The sequence below is a fragment of the Nerophis ophidion genome, linkage group LG09 (genome assembly GCF_033978795.1).
Source record: "Nerophis ophidion isolate RoL-2023_Sa linkage group LG09, RoL_Noph_v1.0, whole genome shotgun sequence".
Classification (NCBI taxonomy): domain Eukaryota; kingdom Metazoa; phylum Chordata; class Actinopteri; order Syngnathiformes; family Syngnathidae; genus Nerophis; species Nerophis ophidion.
In genome coordinates, this window is record NC_084619.1 from 8926292 (window position 1) to 8943500 (window position 17209).

The following is a 17209-nucleotide window of genomic DNA, read 5'->3' on the forward strand; positions in this document are numbered from 1 at the left end:
ATTCTTCTTGAGATGGTTTCCTGTGGACGGGACTCTCGCTGCTGTCTTGGATCCGCTTTGAACTGAACTCTCGCGGCTGTGTTGGAGCCACTATGGATTGAACTTTCACAGTATCATGTTAGACCCGCTCGACATCCATTGCTTTCGGTCCCCTAGAGGGGGGGGGGGGTTGCCCACATCTGAGGTCCTCTCCAAGGTTTCTCATAGTCAGCATTGTCACTGGCGTCCCACTGGATGTGAATTCTCCCTGCCCACTGGGTGTGAGTTTTCCTTGCCCTTTTGTGGGTTCCTCCGAGGATGTTGTAGTCGTAATTATTTTTGCAGTCCTTTGAGACATTTGTGATTTGGGGCTATATAAATAAACATTGATTGATTGATTTAATTTAAAAATGCAGCTAAATTTTACACACAGCAAACTCACCTCGTGGGCCGGATTGAACCTGTTTGCGGGCCGGTTCAGGCCCGCGGGCCGCAAGTTGTAGATGTGTGTCCAAGTTAAAGGAAACGGCAGGCTGTCTTCTTTTAAAAGATTTATTACAATCTTTGGCAAGCTAGGTAATGTTTGCTGTGGTCTGGAACAACTATCTGAAATGTGTCATGAGAGATGCAAATATAAATTATAAAAAAAGAGTATAAAAGTACAATATATTAAATTAGCTCAAATATACCTACAAATAAGGCATAATGATGCAATATGTAAACAAGCTAGCATAAATAATATGTTAGCATTGATTAGCTTGCAGTCATCCACGGACCAAATATGCCTGATTAGCACTCCAACAAGTCAATAACGTCAACAAAGGTCACCTTTTTGCATTCACACACAGTATAAAATGTTTGGTGGACAAAATTAGACAACGCAAGAATGGAAGGTTTTACATGTAAACAAACTGTTGCGTCACAGTACACATTATGGTGAGTTCGAGAACCGCCGAAATTAGTAGGACAAAACGATGTTCACCAAATACTGAAGCATACACACAAACATATTAGACAGTGCGGCATAGCTCGGTTGGTAGAGTGGCCGTGTCAGCAACCTGAGGGTTGCAGGTTCGATTCCCGCTAGTCACTGCCGTTGTGTCCTTGGGCAAGACACTTTACCCACCTGCTCCCAGTGCCACCCACACTGGTTTAAATGGAACTTAGATATTGGGTTTAACTATGTAAAGCGCTTTAAGTCACTAGAGAAAAGTGCTATATAAATATACTTCACTTCACTTCACAGTGGGTCTTGAGATGAGTTGGCGACTTGTCCAGGGCATATACCGCCTTCCGCCCGATTGTAGCTGAGATAGGCACCAGTGCCCCCCCGCGACCCTGAAGGGAATAAGCGGTAAAAAATGGATGGATGGGTCTAATAGTCATGTTTGTCCTACATACTAAAACAAAACAAAAATATTTTTCCCCAGTCTTTTTCCATTTTCAATCCTTTTTTTAAAAAATGCTCCAGGGAGCCACTCGGCCAGCTCTAGAGAGCCGCATGTGGCTCAAGAGTCGCGGGTTGCTGACCCCCGATCTAAGGGAAGACATTATGGACTTTCCACTTTCTACAAATGTGGTCTTCAACCAGAGGTAATGGGTCACTTCTGCTGTAACAGAAAATGGTCTTTCCCAAACTGTTCCTACAACGCTACAAGCATATATCCGTCCAAAAAATCCCAAAACTATTTTACTATATCCCACGGTGGTGTTTCAATACCAGGATCCGGTATTGCCAGCTTTTTTCTGTTACCTGATCAGTCACTATTAAGCGTCCATGTTGAATGCTTTGCATGACCCTGAACCAGATTGTGTTTGTAGCCCCATTTTGGTCTTTAATGTTACTTATTTATCACTATTATTATCAGAGGTTGATTGGCAACACTAAATGGTCCCTAGTGTGTGGATGTTGTCTGTCTATCTGTGTTGGCCTTGCGATGAGGTGGTGACTTGTCCAGGGTGTACGCCACCTTCCGCCCGTATGCAGCTGAGATAGGCTCCAGCACCCCTCCGCGACCCCGACAGGGACAACCGGTAGGCAATGGATGGATGGATTTTTAGATTCCTAAAGGGTCACCACCCCACACACTAGAGATGCGGTCTCATCCGGGTCGGGCGGGTTGACATGACGAAAAAATAGATTTTAGTTAGATTAGTTAGAAAGTGAATTAATGTTTCTAACTGGATAAATTTACATGTGCATAAATTTGTTTTCTTTTGTATTATTTTTTTTAAAGAAATAAGTAACGTTTATGACAACTTTTTTTCCAAAACACAATGTAGAATGTGAGATACGACGGGATAATGCATACATTTATCATTTGTTTTCAAAACGGTTACAAAAAAGTGGGACCGCAAAATTTTACCGTGGCACCCCATTTTTAGGGCGGAGTGCCATCTCCGGGTTGGGGAGGAGACCCTGCCCCAAGTGGAGGAGTTCAAGTACCTAGGAGTCTTGTTCACGAGTGGGGGAAGAGTGGATCGTGAGATCGACAGGCGGATCGGTGCGGCGTCTTCAGTAATGCGGACGTTGTATCGATCCGTTGTGGTGAAGAAGGAGCTGAGCCGGAAGGCAAAGCTCTCAATTTACCGGTCGATCTACGTTCCCATCCTCACCTATGGTCATGAGCTTTGGGTCATGACCGAAAGGATAAGATCATGGGTACAAGCGGCCAAAATGAGTTTGGGGCTCTCCCTTAGAGATAGGGTGAGAAGCTCTGCCATCCGGGAGGAACTCAAAGTAAAGCCGCTGCTCCTTCACATCGAGAGGAGCCAGATGAGGTGGTTCGGGCATCTGGTCAGGATGCCACCCGAACGCCTCCCTAGGGAGGTGTTTAGGGCACGTCCAACCGGTAGGAGGCCACGGGGAAGACCCAGGACATGTTGGGAAGACTATGTCTCCTGGCTGGCCTGGGAACGCCTCGGGATCCCCCGGGAAGAGCTAGACGAAGTGGCTGGGGAGAGGGAAGTCTGGGCTTCCCTGCTTAGGCTGCTGCCCCTGCGACCCGACCTCGGATAAGCGGAAGATGATGGATGGATGGATGGATGGATTTGATATACATGGTTCAGGGATCGGTATCCTTTACCATTCAAAGAGCCATTTAGGACCCGTGTCACTAAGCGAAGAAGACAATAGGAGACGCAAACATTCTCTAGAATGACTACCGGCAGTCACCCAGATAATAATTATTAGGGCGTGCTATGAAGCCATTGACTTTGTCGCCTTCTACAGCATGTTCGATCTGCTTGTCTGTCCAGCAACCTGTTGTATGTGGCTTTTTTATACACCCCGCTAGCAGCAAACCCCGCGAGGTTATAAAATATGTTCAGGAAGTGTCACGGATGCAAAGGATTCTGGTTATTTGTTGTGTTGCGTTTATGTTGTGTTACTGGGAGGATGTTCTCCCGAAATGTGTTTGTCGTTCTTGTTTGGTGTGGCTTCACAGCGTGGCGCATATTAGTAAGAGTGTTAAAATTGTTTATATCACAACCATCAGTGTACTCTGTATCACCCAGTATCCCTTTCAATCTTGTATGTGTGATTGCGGAAGCTGCATGCAACATGTTGCTGGATCAACAATCGGTTAGTACAAATTGTTGCAGGTTGCAAAGGCAATGGCTTCACAGCATGCCCACTTCTTGTCATCAAGATGAACACCATTGGATATTCGCGAGAATGTTAGAGGCTCCCATTGTCTTCTTTACTCTGTGAAACGGGTTTAAATAGCTCTTTGAGTGGTAAAGGTGGCCAACCTCTGATGTATTTTGGCGGGAGGTTGCGGTTCTGATAAAATGTTGGTTCTAGTGGATGACGACTTTGGTGATGCGGTTGCGGATGATATAATTGCCTATCCGCGCATCTAACGGGCATGCATTTTAATGATTCTTGTGGCTCTACAGCAGACCTGGGCAAATTAAGGCCCGGGGCCCGTAAAGTGTTTCAATCTGGCCCGCCGGACATCCCCAAATAATTGTTTTTCAACGGGCGGGTGGCGGACGGGCAGTTGCGGTTCTGATAAAATGTTGGTTCGGGTGAACGGCGGGTGGATGATGACTTTGGTGAGGCGGTTGCGGATGATATAATTGCCTATCCGCGCATCTAACGGGCATGCATCTTAATGATTCTTGTGGCTCTACAGCAGACCTGGGCAAATTAAGGCCCGGGGCCCGTAAAGTGTTTCAATCTGGCCCGCCGGACATTCCCAAATAATTGTTTTTCAACGGGCGGGTGGCGGACGGGCGGTTGCGGTTCTGATAAAATGTTGGTTCGGGTGGACGGCGGGTGGATGACGACTTTGGTGATGCGGTTGCGGATGATATAATTGCCTATCCGCGCATCTCTACCACACACTAAACCTATCATCACCTCCCAACATACACACACTCAGTATGTTTACATGCAGTAAAAACAAAAAAAAATGTATTTTTTTATTTCAATTTCATATTTCTTACAAAATCGTACTGAAACATTTTACATAAAATAACCAGAATGTGACTTTTAAAATCACCCATCTATCTTATACCGTACATGTCATTATTCACTTGTATATGATTTATAAATCCGTCAAGTTTCCCTTTACTATAGAGATTATCATTAGTGGATAATAATATTCACAATAATACATCAATATTATACTGATACTAGTGCATCAACCGAGGGTCAAGTGTCCTCTGTCTTTCTGTTTCCAACTTTAATCAGGTTTCCTTTCTGTTTCCAACTTTAATCAGGTTTCCTTTCTGTTTCCAACTTTAATCAGGTTTCCTTGAACGCAGCACAATTATGTGCCATGCCATGCGAAAGTGAAACTTTAACAAAATTGGCCAATCCTGACACAAATAGCTTTATCACATTTTTTACTTTTGCTTTATCACGTCATCCGGTCCCCAAATGTTGGTGCTGTGTGTGAATGAGGTGCGCTTAATGACGAGGCTCCTGTAATTCTGACAAAATAAATACACCTAATTTAAATACCCTCTGTAGAGACACTGGTTCTCCGGAATATACAAAAGAAATCAATCAATCAAAGTTTATTTATATAGCCCTTAATCACAAGTGTCTTAAAGGGCTGCACAAGCCACAACGGCATCCTCGGCTCAGATCCCACATCAGGACAAGAAAAAACTCAACCCAATGGGATACAATGAGAAACCTTGGAGAGGACCGCCGATGTAGGCCCCCCCGGGCAACCGGTGCAATGGACGTCGAGTGGATGTGAGAGTTTTTGATTGATTGAAACTTTTATTAGTAGAATGCACAGTACAGTACATATTCCGTATAATTGACCACTAAATGGTAACACCCGAATAAGTTTTCCACGTAAATCAATTCATGGTAATAGTCCAGAGTCCAGTCCATAGTGGGGCCAGGAGGGGATCATCTTGAGTGGAGACAAGTCAGCAGCGCAGAGACGTCCCCAACTGATGCACAGATGAGTGGTCCGCCCCGTGTCCCGACTTTGAACAGCTAGCGTCTCATCTGTGGTCACCTAGTAACCTCTCCACGCAGGAGAGGGGGGGGAGAGCAGAAAAGAGACGGCAGATCAACTGGTCTAAAAGGGGGGTTTATTTAAAGGCCTACTGAAACCCACTACTACCGACCACGCAGTCTGATAGTTTATATATAATTGATGAAATATTAACATTGCAACACATGCCAATACGGCCGGTTTAGTTTACTAAATTGCAATTTTAAATTTCCCGCGAGGTATCCTGTTGAAAACGTCGCAGAATGATGACGCGTGTTTGCGACGATATTGGTTGGAGCGAACATTTCAGCCCAGCACCACACACAGGGCTAAAAGTCGTCTCTTTTCATCGCATAATTTCCCAGTATTTTGGACATCTGTGTTGCTGAATCTTTTGCACTTTGTTCAATTAATAATGGAGACGTCAAATAAGAATGCTGTTGGTGGAAAGCGGTGGATTGCAGCTGCCTTTAGCAACCGAAAGACAGCCAGTGTTTCTTTGTTTGTTGTGAAGCTTTAACACAGAGCAGTCAAGCGAACATGTTTCTCTACGTCAACCAGCAAGTTTTTGGATGGGAAAATTGTGATATTAAGTCGGCTCTTATCGGAGACTTCAGTGGATTATGCGACCTCCTCCTGCAGCTCAAAAAGGCAGCTGTGATCTTGGCTCCTCGGCTTCTCTCAGAGACACTGGCGTTCACCGCAGTCATTCGACTTTCAGGTATGACTTTAGAATCTCACTAAAACACTATTAACACAATAAGCAAATAAGGGATTTTCCAGAATTATCCGAGTAAATGTGTCTAATTACATCTGAAACACTCCCACTGCCGCCGCCTGGAGACGTCGCCTTTTCTTTTTTTTAAATTTTATTTATTTATTTTATTTTTTTAGTGCTTCACTCTAAGTTTCCTCATCCACAAATCTTTCATCCTCGCTCAAATTAATGGGGGAATCGTCGCTTTCTCGGTCCGAATAGCTCTTGCTGCTGGAGGCTATGATTATAAACAATGTGAGGATGTGAGGAGCCCTAAAACCCGTGACGTCACCCGCACATCGTCTGCTACTTCCGGTAAAGGCAAGGCTTTTTTATTAGCTACCAAAAGTTGCGAACTTTATCGTCGATGTTCTCTACTAAATCCTTTCAGCAAAAATATGGCAATACCGCGAAATGATCAAGTATGACACATAGAATGGACCTGCTATCCCCGTTTAAGTAAGAACATCTCATTTCAGTAGGCCTTTAAAGGCTAGTGTAAACATATGAATTTTAAGATGGGACTTAAAGGGGAACATTATCACCAAACCTATGCAAGCGTCAATATATACCTTGATGTTGCAGAAAAAAGACCATGTATTTTTTTAATTGATTTCAGAAATCTAAATGGGTGAATTTTGGCAAATCAAACGCCTTTCTGTTTATCTGTCTTTTAGCGATGACGTCAGAACGTGACGTCACCGAGGTAACACACCCGCCATTTTCATTTTCACATTACAAACACCGGGTCTCAGCTCGGTTATTTTCTGTTTTTTCGACTATTTTTTGGAACCTTGGAGACATCATGCCTCGTCGGTGTGTTGTCGGAGGGTGTAACAACACTAACAGGGAGGGATTCAAGTTGCACCACTGGCAAGAAATCTGCCGCCAGACCCCCATTGAATGTACCAGAGTGTCTTCACATTTGACCGGCGATGCTAAGACAGACATGGCCCAGAGATGTATGGATAACCTGCAGATGCATTTGCAACGATTAAGTCAACGAAATCACAAAGGTGAGTTTTGTTGATGTTGTTGACTTATGTGCTAATCAGACATACTTTGTCACGGTGTAACTGCCAGCTAATGGATGCTAACATGCTACGCTAATCGATGCTAACATGCTATTTACGCTAGCTGTATGTACATTTGAAACTAGATACCCACATTTAATGCGAAACAAACACTTACCAATCGACGGATTTAAGTCGCTCCAGTGTCACAAGATGCGAAAGTCCCGATCGTTTGGTCCACACATTTTACCGGCGATGCTAATAAGGCAGCCATGCTATGGGCCACTTCATTAGGTACACCCATGCTATGGCCGAATAGCGTCAATAGCTATTCGCTCAATAGCTTCAATTTCTTCTTCAATTTCGTTTTCGCTATCTGCCTCCAAACTCCGACCATCTGTTTCAATACATGCGTAATCTGTTGAATCGCTTAAACCGTTGAAATCCGAGTCTGAACCCGAGCTAATGTCGCTATATCTTGCTGTGGTAACCGCCATGTTGTTTGTATTGGCAGCCCTGTATGACGTCATAGGGAAATGGATAGTGGTTTCGAAGATAGCGAAAATAAGGCACTTTAAAGCTTTATTTAAGGATATTACGGGAGGTGTAAAATTTTGAAAAAAACTTCGAAAAATACAACAAGCCACTGGGGACTGATTTTTATTGTTTTTAACCCTTTTGAAATTGTGATAATGTTCCCCTTTAAACGCTTTTCAAAAGATTCTGGTTCTTAGTTTTCGGAAAATGTGGCCCTCGAAACAATTTAGTTGAATATTTCTGGAAAAGACCTTAAATACATACCATCTTTAGGTGAAAGCTTTAGAGTAAAATGTCCATCTCTGCAATTATTTTGTCATATCTCCCTGGACTAATAAAGAGAAACCGCCTTATTTCCAACATCCATCCATCCATCCATCCATTTCTACCACTTATTCCCTTTCGGGGTCGCGGGGGGCGCTGGCGCCTATCTCAGCTACAATTGGGCGGAAGGCGGGGTACACCCTGGACAAATCGCCACCTCATCGCAGGGCCAACACAGATAGACAGACAACATTCACACTCACATTCACACACTAGGGCCAGTTTTAGTGTTGCCAATCAACCTATCCCCAGGTGCATGTTTTTGGAAGTGGGAGGAAGCCGGAGTACCCATAGGGAACCCACGCATTCACGGGGAGAACATGCAAACTCCACACAGAAAGAACCCGAGCCTGGATTTGAACCCAGGACTGCAGGACCTTCGTATTGTGAGGCAGACGCACTAACCCCTCTTCCACCGTGCAGCCCATTTCCAACATCCATTGTGGTTAATTAACCTGACTTGCTAACCGTTACAAGCTAAAGCGCCCACCAGTGTGGAGGGCTTTGTCAGTATAGCGATATTTCCACAGTTGTCAGGGGCGCCACTTCCTCTCACGGCTGCTGGGCTTTAGGGAGTATTACTCAAAGTGCAATGTGGTTTTTTATCTTCAATTGAATTGTTGAGCGAGATGTTAAAGAGCCATCAATCACATGCAGGGTGGAAGCAGAAAGGAAGAAGCTGCCGCAGTAAAGCAGCCGTGCTGCTATGACAAAGAAGGCTGCCTGCATAAATCCGCCGGCTGAGCAAATTAAGGTGTCAGCTTGTAAACGCCACTTAGTGTGCGCGTGTGTGTGTGTGTGTGTGTGTGTGTTAAGTTTCGCAGCATGATGATGAGTGTTTTATTTCAACTTTAAGGGGGTGACCTTGTGCTTTCCCTTCCTCCCAACAGATGTTGTTCTCATCTCCCGCCTTCTTCTTTTTACTAGCCAATTGGATCAAGTCGTCTTGTGCTCACCTTTTATCTGTTGACCACTAATAGGACTCTTACCTATCACTCTGTCCTATTATCTGCAATGACTTCCCAATTTAAAACGTGGCCACCATCCTGGGGGAAACAACACCTCAAGTCCGTTATGTTGGGTCATATCGGTTTTCCTTGTGTTCTCGCTCGTCCTCGGGCTTAGACTCTTCTCTCTCTGTATGGATTATCTGTCCTGTAATTCCTCAGCCTGTCTTCACGTGATGGGTTGTTCACTTTCTAAGTCTGCAGAATGCCACTGAGCGCAGCGCTATATCTTTATCTTTATGTCTGAGCGCAGCACAAAGCTCGGCCAAAGATCCGCGGCCGCTCGGCTGGCAATACGTTTTTAATAAGTATTAGCAACCACGGACTGTGTCAGGGGTCGGGAACGTGGCGATTTACGGTTATTGCGTGATTCTCATTTGCTGGAAGTCGGAGAGAGAAATGGGTGTCGTTCAAAATGTAAAAATGGAGATAGCTTTGGGAAGAGTCATTTGAGAGAGACAACATAAGTTTATGCAAATGAGACATGTGGTTATGTGTATTGTTAGAGGAATATTTTCCACCTGTGTTGATTGGAATGGATAAGGAGACATTTTCTGTCCACTCCTTCTTGAGGAACAAAACACGTCCACTTTGTGTTCTAATCTTTGCACACACACACACACACACACACATACACACACACTAAGAAGCATACTGGTTTTGATGATGAGGAGAGGTGCCAGGTATGAGATGGAGCAAACGCAGGCGTACGTGTAAAAAAAAACACACACACGCACACACACACGCACACACACTCACACACTCACACGCACGCACATACACACGCACGCACAGACACACACATACACACACGCGTGCGTGCAATCACACGTGTACACATACACACATACCAATTCAAACATACACACACACACACACACACACACACACACACACGCACACTCACACACAAAGCATACTAGTTTTGATGATGAGGAGAGGTGCCAGGTATGAGATGGAGCGAAAGCAGGCGTACGTGTCAAAAAAACACACACACACACGCACGCACGCACGCACGCACGCACATACACACGCGCCCCCAGACACACACATATATACACGCGTGTGTGCAATCACACGCATACACATACACACATACACATTCAAACACACACACACGCACACACACACACAAAGCATACTAGTTTTGATGATGAGGAGAGGTGCCAGGTACAAGATGGAGCGAAAGCTGGCGTGTATGTCAAAAAGACACACACGCACACACACACACACACACAAACACCCACACCCGCACTAAGAAGCATACTAGTTTTGATGATGAGGAGAGGTGCCAGGTATGAGATGGAGCGAAAGCAGGCGTACGTGTAAAAAAAACCCACACGCACGCACGCACGCACGCACGCGCACGCACACACACACACACACACACACACACACACAAACTCAAAGCATACTAGTTTTGATGATGAGGAGAGGTGCCAGGTACAAGATGGAGCGAAAGCTGGCGTGTGTGTCAAAAACACACACACACACGCACACACACACAGCCACACACACACACACACACGCGTGCGTGCAATCACATGCATAAACATACACACATACACATTCAAACACACACACACACACACACACACACACACGCACACTCACACACAAAGCATACTAGTTTTGATGATGAGGAGAGGTGCCAGGTACAAGATTGAGCGAAAGCTGGCGTGTGTGTCAAAAACACACACACACACGCACGCACGCACAAACACACACACACACAAACACCCACACCCGCACTAAGAAGCATACTAGTTTTGATGATGAGGAGAGGTGCCAGGTATGAGATGGAGCGAAAGCAGGCGTACGTGTAAAAAAAAAACCACACGCACGCACACGCAAACGCACACACACACACACACACACACACACACACACACACACACACACAAAGCATACTAGTTTTGATGATGAGGAGAGGTGCCCTGTACGATATGGAGCGAAAGCAGGCGTATGTGTAAAAAACACACAGACAGACACACACACACACACACACACACACACACACACACACACGTGAATTGATTAACTTGGACCCCGATCAAACTCTCAATAGGAAGTCTCCATTTGTTATGTTTGTTAATTCTTTGTTACATGGGATAAAACTCAATAATGAACCTGTAAGAATGTAGCCAAAGGCAGTCCCCAGCAGGTTGATGGTATATAAACAAGGTCCATAAAAAGTTAAGTTAGACAGCAACTACATCAGACATAAACAGTACAATAAAAAACACAGACTGGGATATAATAATACATATAACATAAAATGGAGACCCATATAAAAGTGGAGGTTGCTGCATTACCTCAGCTCAGGACAGCTCAAGAGTAAAGTCACCATGGTAGTTGAAGTGCAAAAGGCAGATGGAGAAGTGCTATAGTGCTAAAGTGCAAGTGTACTAAACAGTTGCATATAGTAAGTGTGCTAAAGGAAGAAAATACAGACCTCACTTGGCCTAGTACGGGGGTCGGCAACCCTCAGCTCTAGAGCCACATGTGGCTCTTTAGCGCCGCCCTAGTGGCTCTCTGGAGTTTCTTAAAAATGTATGAAAAATGGAAAAAGATGAGGGGAAAAATATAGTTTTTGTTTTAATATGGTTTCTGTAAGAGGACAAACATGACACAAACCTCCCTAATAGTTATAAAGCACACTTGTTTGTATTAAACATGCTTAGCTGATTCAAGTATTTGGCGAGCGACGTTTTGTCCTACTAATTTTGGCAGTCCTTGAACTCACCATAGCTTGTTTACATGTACAACTTTATCCGACTTTCTAGGACGTGCTTTATGCCACTTCTTTTTCTGTCTCATTTTGTCCAGCAAACTTTTAATGTTGTGCGTTTTGTTGATGTAATTGACTTGTGTGGAGTGCTAATCGGAAATATTTGGTCACTGCATGAGTGCAAGCTAATCGATGCTAACATGCCATTTAGGCTAGCCATATGTACAAATTGCATCATTGCCTTGTTCGTAGGTATATTTGAGGTAGTTTAGTTTCCTTTAAGTCCTCTTAATTCAATTTATATCTCATGACAAACTATCTGTATGTAATTTTCAGGGTTTTTTTTGCGGAACCAGACAGATTTGTTTTTGTATTTTTGGTCCAATATGGCTCTTTCCACATTTTGGGTTGCCGACCTCTGGCCTAGTAAGTTAACGTGCTGGTATAATTGCGTATAGTCCTATTGCACAAGTCGTTAGAACTAACAGATGTGTTTACATAGGAAAAAATGCACCAAAAAAGCATACGTAAGTGTATCTTTGTATGAAATATTGCACAAAATATGGATACATAACTTTTAGACTGGAAATAGAAATCCATTGGAACTAATGTCAAGTACATCTAGTTTCATTATAAACACATACCAATGCTCTTGTCCTCGACAATGATGCATCACGTATAACATATTGGAAACGTTTGCCTGAAAAAGCAAAACATTTGTAAGAAAAATATATATTTGAATAGGGCTCCCACTAATTCAGCGTTATAGAGAGTTGTATTTTTCATGCACTTATTTTTGCTGTATTTATCTGCCACAGACAATTATTGGTACTTTAACTTTAACTTAACATGTGGAAGGCCGGTCTGCGAAAATAATGCCTGCATTAAACTGGTTGGACCCCTGCTTTAAACACTAAGAAATCCAGTTTATTCTGCATAATTGAGCCGATTATTATTCGCTTAAGGGAGCGGCTCCACACTGCGTAAGGAGATACACAATTAGTTACTTGCTGCTTGTCAACCGGGGGACTAAAAATAAATACAGCGTGAGCCAAAGGGGATCTGTGGTGTTTGTGATCGTCATTAAAAGGCAGCAATTGGTAACGGCAATCAAATATTTTTTTAAACAAAAATCCTCCGATCGATGTGCACATTCAAGTCCAGGTTTGAGTTTGTCTAATTGGGTCACACCATTACCCGTACATCACACTACATGGTGGCTATGGCGTATTGGGCTTTGGACTTCATTTGGACTATGTTGAAAATTAAAGATCAATCCAAATAGACAACTACTACTTCAATGGCATCAAAATCTATCAAAATGTTCCAAACTTCTATTTCTACGAAGGAGTCGAAAGTTTGCGTGGACATACCGTAGTTTCCGGACCATAGGGCGCACCAGATTATGAGGCGCACTGCCGATGAGTGGGTCTAGTCAGGTCTATTTTCATCCAAAAGGGGCACCGGATTACAGGGCGCATCAAAGGAGTCATTATTATAATTTGTTTCTAAATGTAAAACACTTCCTTGTGGCATACTTGCCAACCTTGAGACCTCCGAATTTGGGAGATGGGGGGAGGTGGTTGAGGTGAGGGGGGAGGGGTTTGCTGTAGCGTCCAGGAAGAGATAGTGTTTCTAGGGGTTCTGGGTATTTGTTCTGTTGTTTTTATGGTGCGGATGTTTTCACGAAATGTGTTAGTCATTCTTGTTTGGTGTGGGTTCACAGAGTGGCCCATATTTGTAACAGTGTTAAAGTTGTTTATACGGCCACCCTCAGTGTGACCTGTATGGCTGTTGACCAAGTATGTCTTGCATTCACTTGTGTGTGTGTGTGTGTAAACCCCGTAATATATTGCGTGAGTGAGCCGACATGCTGTTTGTGTGGGGGAGAAGCAGATGTGACGACATGTTGTAGAGCACAGGTGTCAAACTCTGGCCCGCGGGCCACATTTGGCCCGCCGTGTAATTTAATTTGGCCCTTGAGGCAATATCAAATTGACATTAGAGCTGGCCCGACGGTATTGTACAGCGGCGGTGTCGCTGTAACACCGCATTCATCGCTAATACTCATACTTACCATACTTACCAACCCTCCCTAAAAACATTCTCCCGATTCTCACCCGGACAACAATATTGGGGGCGTGCCTTAAAGGCACTGCCTTTAGCGCCCTCTACAACCTGTCGTCACGTCCGCTTCTCCTCCATAAAAACAACGTGCCGGCCCATTCACCTAATATATGCAACTTCTACACACAGGTATGTGAATGCAAGGCATACTTGGTCAACAGCCATACAGGTCACACTGAGGGTGGCCGTATAAACAACTTTAACACTGTTACAAATATGCGCCACGCCATGAATCCACACCAAACAAGAATGACAAACACATTTTGGAAGAACATCCGCACCGCAGCACAACAGAACAAATACCCAGAACCCCTTGCAGCAATAATTCTTCCGGGACGCTACAATATAAACCCCCCCGCTACCAACAACCCCACCCCATTAATTTTCAATTAGCCTGTGGAAAATGTTAATGTTGATATTTACCTCGGAAGGCTGCAAATAGAAAAGAGGCATTAAATTTTTTATAAAAATTTTATTTTATATGCCATTGATGTTTTTTCGTTTGTTTTTTGAAAATTGATTTTGCACTATTAAGTTATATAAGCGTTGTTTGTTCCATATTCAGTGTTAAAGCAAATCAGTGTAGCAAACTGAGCAATAATTATTGATGTTATATTATTATTATTATTATTATTTGAAACTCGATTTTGCGTGTCACTATAAAGTTATGTAAGCCTTGATTGTTCAATATTCAATGCAAAACTTGTTGGGGTCCCTATTAAAAGGTAATTTGTACAACCTTGGCCCGCGGCTTTGTTCAGTTAAAAATTTTGGCCACCTCTGAATTTGAGTTCGACACCACTGTTGTAGAGGAAGTCAAAGGCAGTGCCTTAGAGGCCCGGTCCCGATAATGTTGTCCGGGTGGAATTTGGGAGAAATTCGGGGGAATTTTTGCCCCGGGTGATTTTCGGGCTGTGCACTGAAATTCGGGAGTCTCCTTGGAAAATCGGGAGGGTTGGCAAGTATGACTCGTGGACTACATAACATGTAATGATGGTTCTTTGGTCAAAGTGTTGCATAGATTATGTTTTGCAGATCATCTTCAAGCCGCTTTCTGACAGTCACTTCAGGATGTGCCGTTTTGTGGGCGGTCTTATTTACGTGGCTCACCTTTAGCGTCTTCTCCCCGTCATCTTTGTTTTTGCGGTGTAGCGTGCAAGGACGGGAGTGGAAGAAGTGTCAAAATATGGAGCTAACTGTTTTAATGACATTCAAACTTTACTTAAATCAATAATGGAGCTCACTAGTGCAATAACAACGCCGGAAATGTGTCCCGTAAAAACACATCCGACCGGAACTCTCTAGTAGCTAAAGTTTCTTGAGTGAATAATGTAAACTCACTACACCGGTATGTTTTAGCGCTTTCATGGCGAGTTTACTGCCAGATATAAGTAAGAACTTTACACTACTTCATATTAGAAATGGCAATAGCGGAGGATGTATGTCCCGTAACAAGGAGATAGCGAAAAAGAAGAAGCTTATCGATATGGTCACGGACTACTAAGGCGGACATGTGCAAATTTTCAGGACTTATGCAGATCCCAAATACAGATCAGCAGTTACCAGAAGGTAAGAAAAGTTGCTTTTGCAATATATTGTAAAACAAAACGACAGATACAGGGTATCCGCGGATCCTTAAAAAGTCTTAAATTCATGTATCTAAAATTAAGGCCTTAAAAAGTCTTAAATTTATTAGAAATTCCTAAAATGGTCTTAAATTCAGTACTCAATGGTCTTAAATTGTCGGGCCAGTTTTTTTTTTTCTTTTCGGGGCTTGTCTTTGAGTAAAAGTTACGGCACGTCTTTGAGTAAAAATGAGTGATTTCAGCTCACTAATTTTTTCTTTGTATCTCTTCAAGAGATACAAAGAAAAAATAAGTGAGCTGAAAAAAATTGAGGCAGAACTCGTGAATGAGAACAGCCAGCTGAAGCTCAACTGAGGCTCATTTGAGTGTGTGTTCAGTGTTTTGTTGTTGATGTTTAAAATACTGTTTTGGACTATTATTGCACTATTATTGACCAAATGTAATTTATTTTCACCCTCACCTCGGTTATTATGTTTTTACTGGCGTTTGTTTGTTTTGGATGTCAAAGTTTTTGGATCTCTCAAGATTTTTGATAAGCTGTTTGGCAGAGTGGTGCTTATCAGTTTGTTTATTAATAAACATACAAAAAGTAAACTTGACTGATTGTCATTGAGGTTGTAGTACAGTGGGATCCCCAACCATCGCTTGTATTTATGGATTTTTTATTATTTTTTTCGGTCTTAAATTTCATTCAAGGTGGCATTAAAAAGGTCTTAAAAAGTCTTAAATTTGACTTGCTGAAACCTGCAGATACCCTGAGATAATATGTCTCACCTTATACACACACACCATAATAATACTCATGTGTTGAAGCACAGTATTATCCATCAAGCAGTGCGGCTCCATAGCTTACCAAAGTCGTACCAAAACATTTTGATAGATTTTTGAGCGCCGTGTGTAATGTTCTATATTTTCAGTGGAACATATACAATTTTGGTGTTGTTTACTTGAGTCATATTGCAGTCTACACATGTCTCTTATGTATGACTGCCACTGTTCATTACACCATGTTCCAAAAAAAATACCTTTGAGGTCGGTAAGCACAAGCAAAATTATTCCGTTCATTAGGTTCACAGGGTTATCAGGCGCACTGTCGAGTTTTGAGAACATGAAAGTCCGAAAAATATGGTAGTTAAATTCCCCACAGTTGACTTCATGTGGTGCGTCAAAAAACTGCTAATTAAAACATCCATGCTCCTCTCTGTAGATCAAGATGTTGCAGTTTGTCCTGTTCCTGCCCGCGCTCTGCCTAGCCCAACGTTCCGAGCCCATGTTCTCGGCCGTGACCAAGGCTGTCCTTCCTCCCGACTACGAGAACAACCCTACCCAGCTCAACTACGGCGTGGCGGTCACCGACGTGGACGGCGATGGAGATCTGGAGGTGTTTGTCGCAGGGTGAGAAAATGAGTTGTGGCATTTATCGCCTCCATTCATGATTCTTCCACAGCAGTCTATCCATCCATCCATCTTCTTCCGCTTATCCGAGGTCGGGTCGCGGGGGCAGCAGCCTAAGCAGGGAAGCCCAGACTTCCCTCTCCCCAGTCACTTCGTCTAGCTCTTCCCGGGGGATCCCGAGTCTTCCCAACGTGTCCTGGGTCTTCCCCGTGGCCTCCTACCGGTTGGACGTGCCCTAAACACCTCCCTCGGGAGGCGTTCGGGTGGCATCCTGACCAGATGCCCGAA

General features: G+C 43.6%; 1 protein-coding gene across 1 annotated transcript in view; it reads left to right on the plus strand.

Annotated features, from left to right (window-relative positions):
- Nucleotides 1-17209, plus strand: part of crtac1b (cartilage acidic protein 1b) — a 143438-nt gene that overhangs the window by 12770 nt on the left and 113459 nt on the right. Inside the window, exon 2 of the mRNA XM_061909917.1 lies at nucleotides 16734-16921. Coding sequence (XP_061765901.1) covers nucleotides 16734-16921 — 188 coding nt within the window. The remainder of the gene's footprint in view (nucleotides 1-16733; nucleotides 16922-17209) is intronic.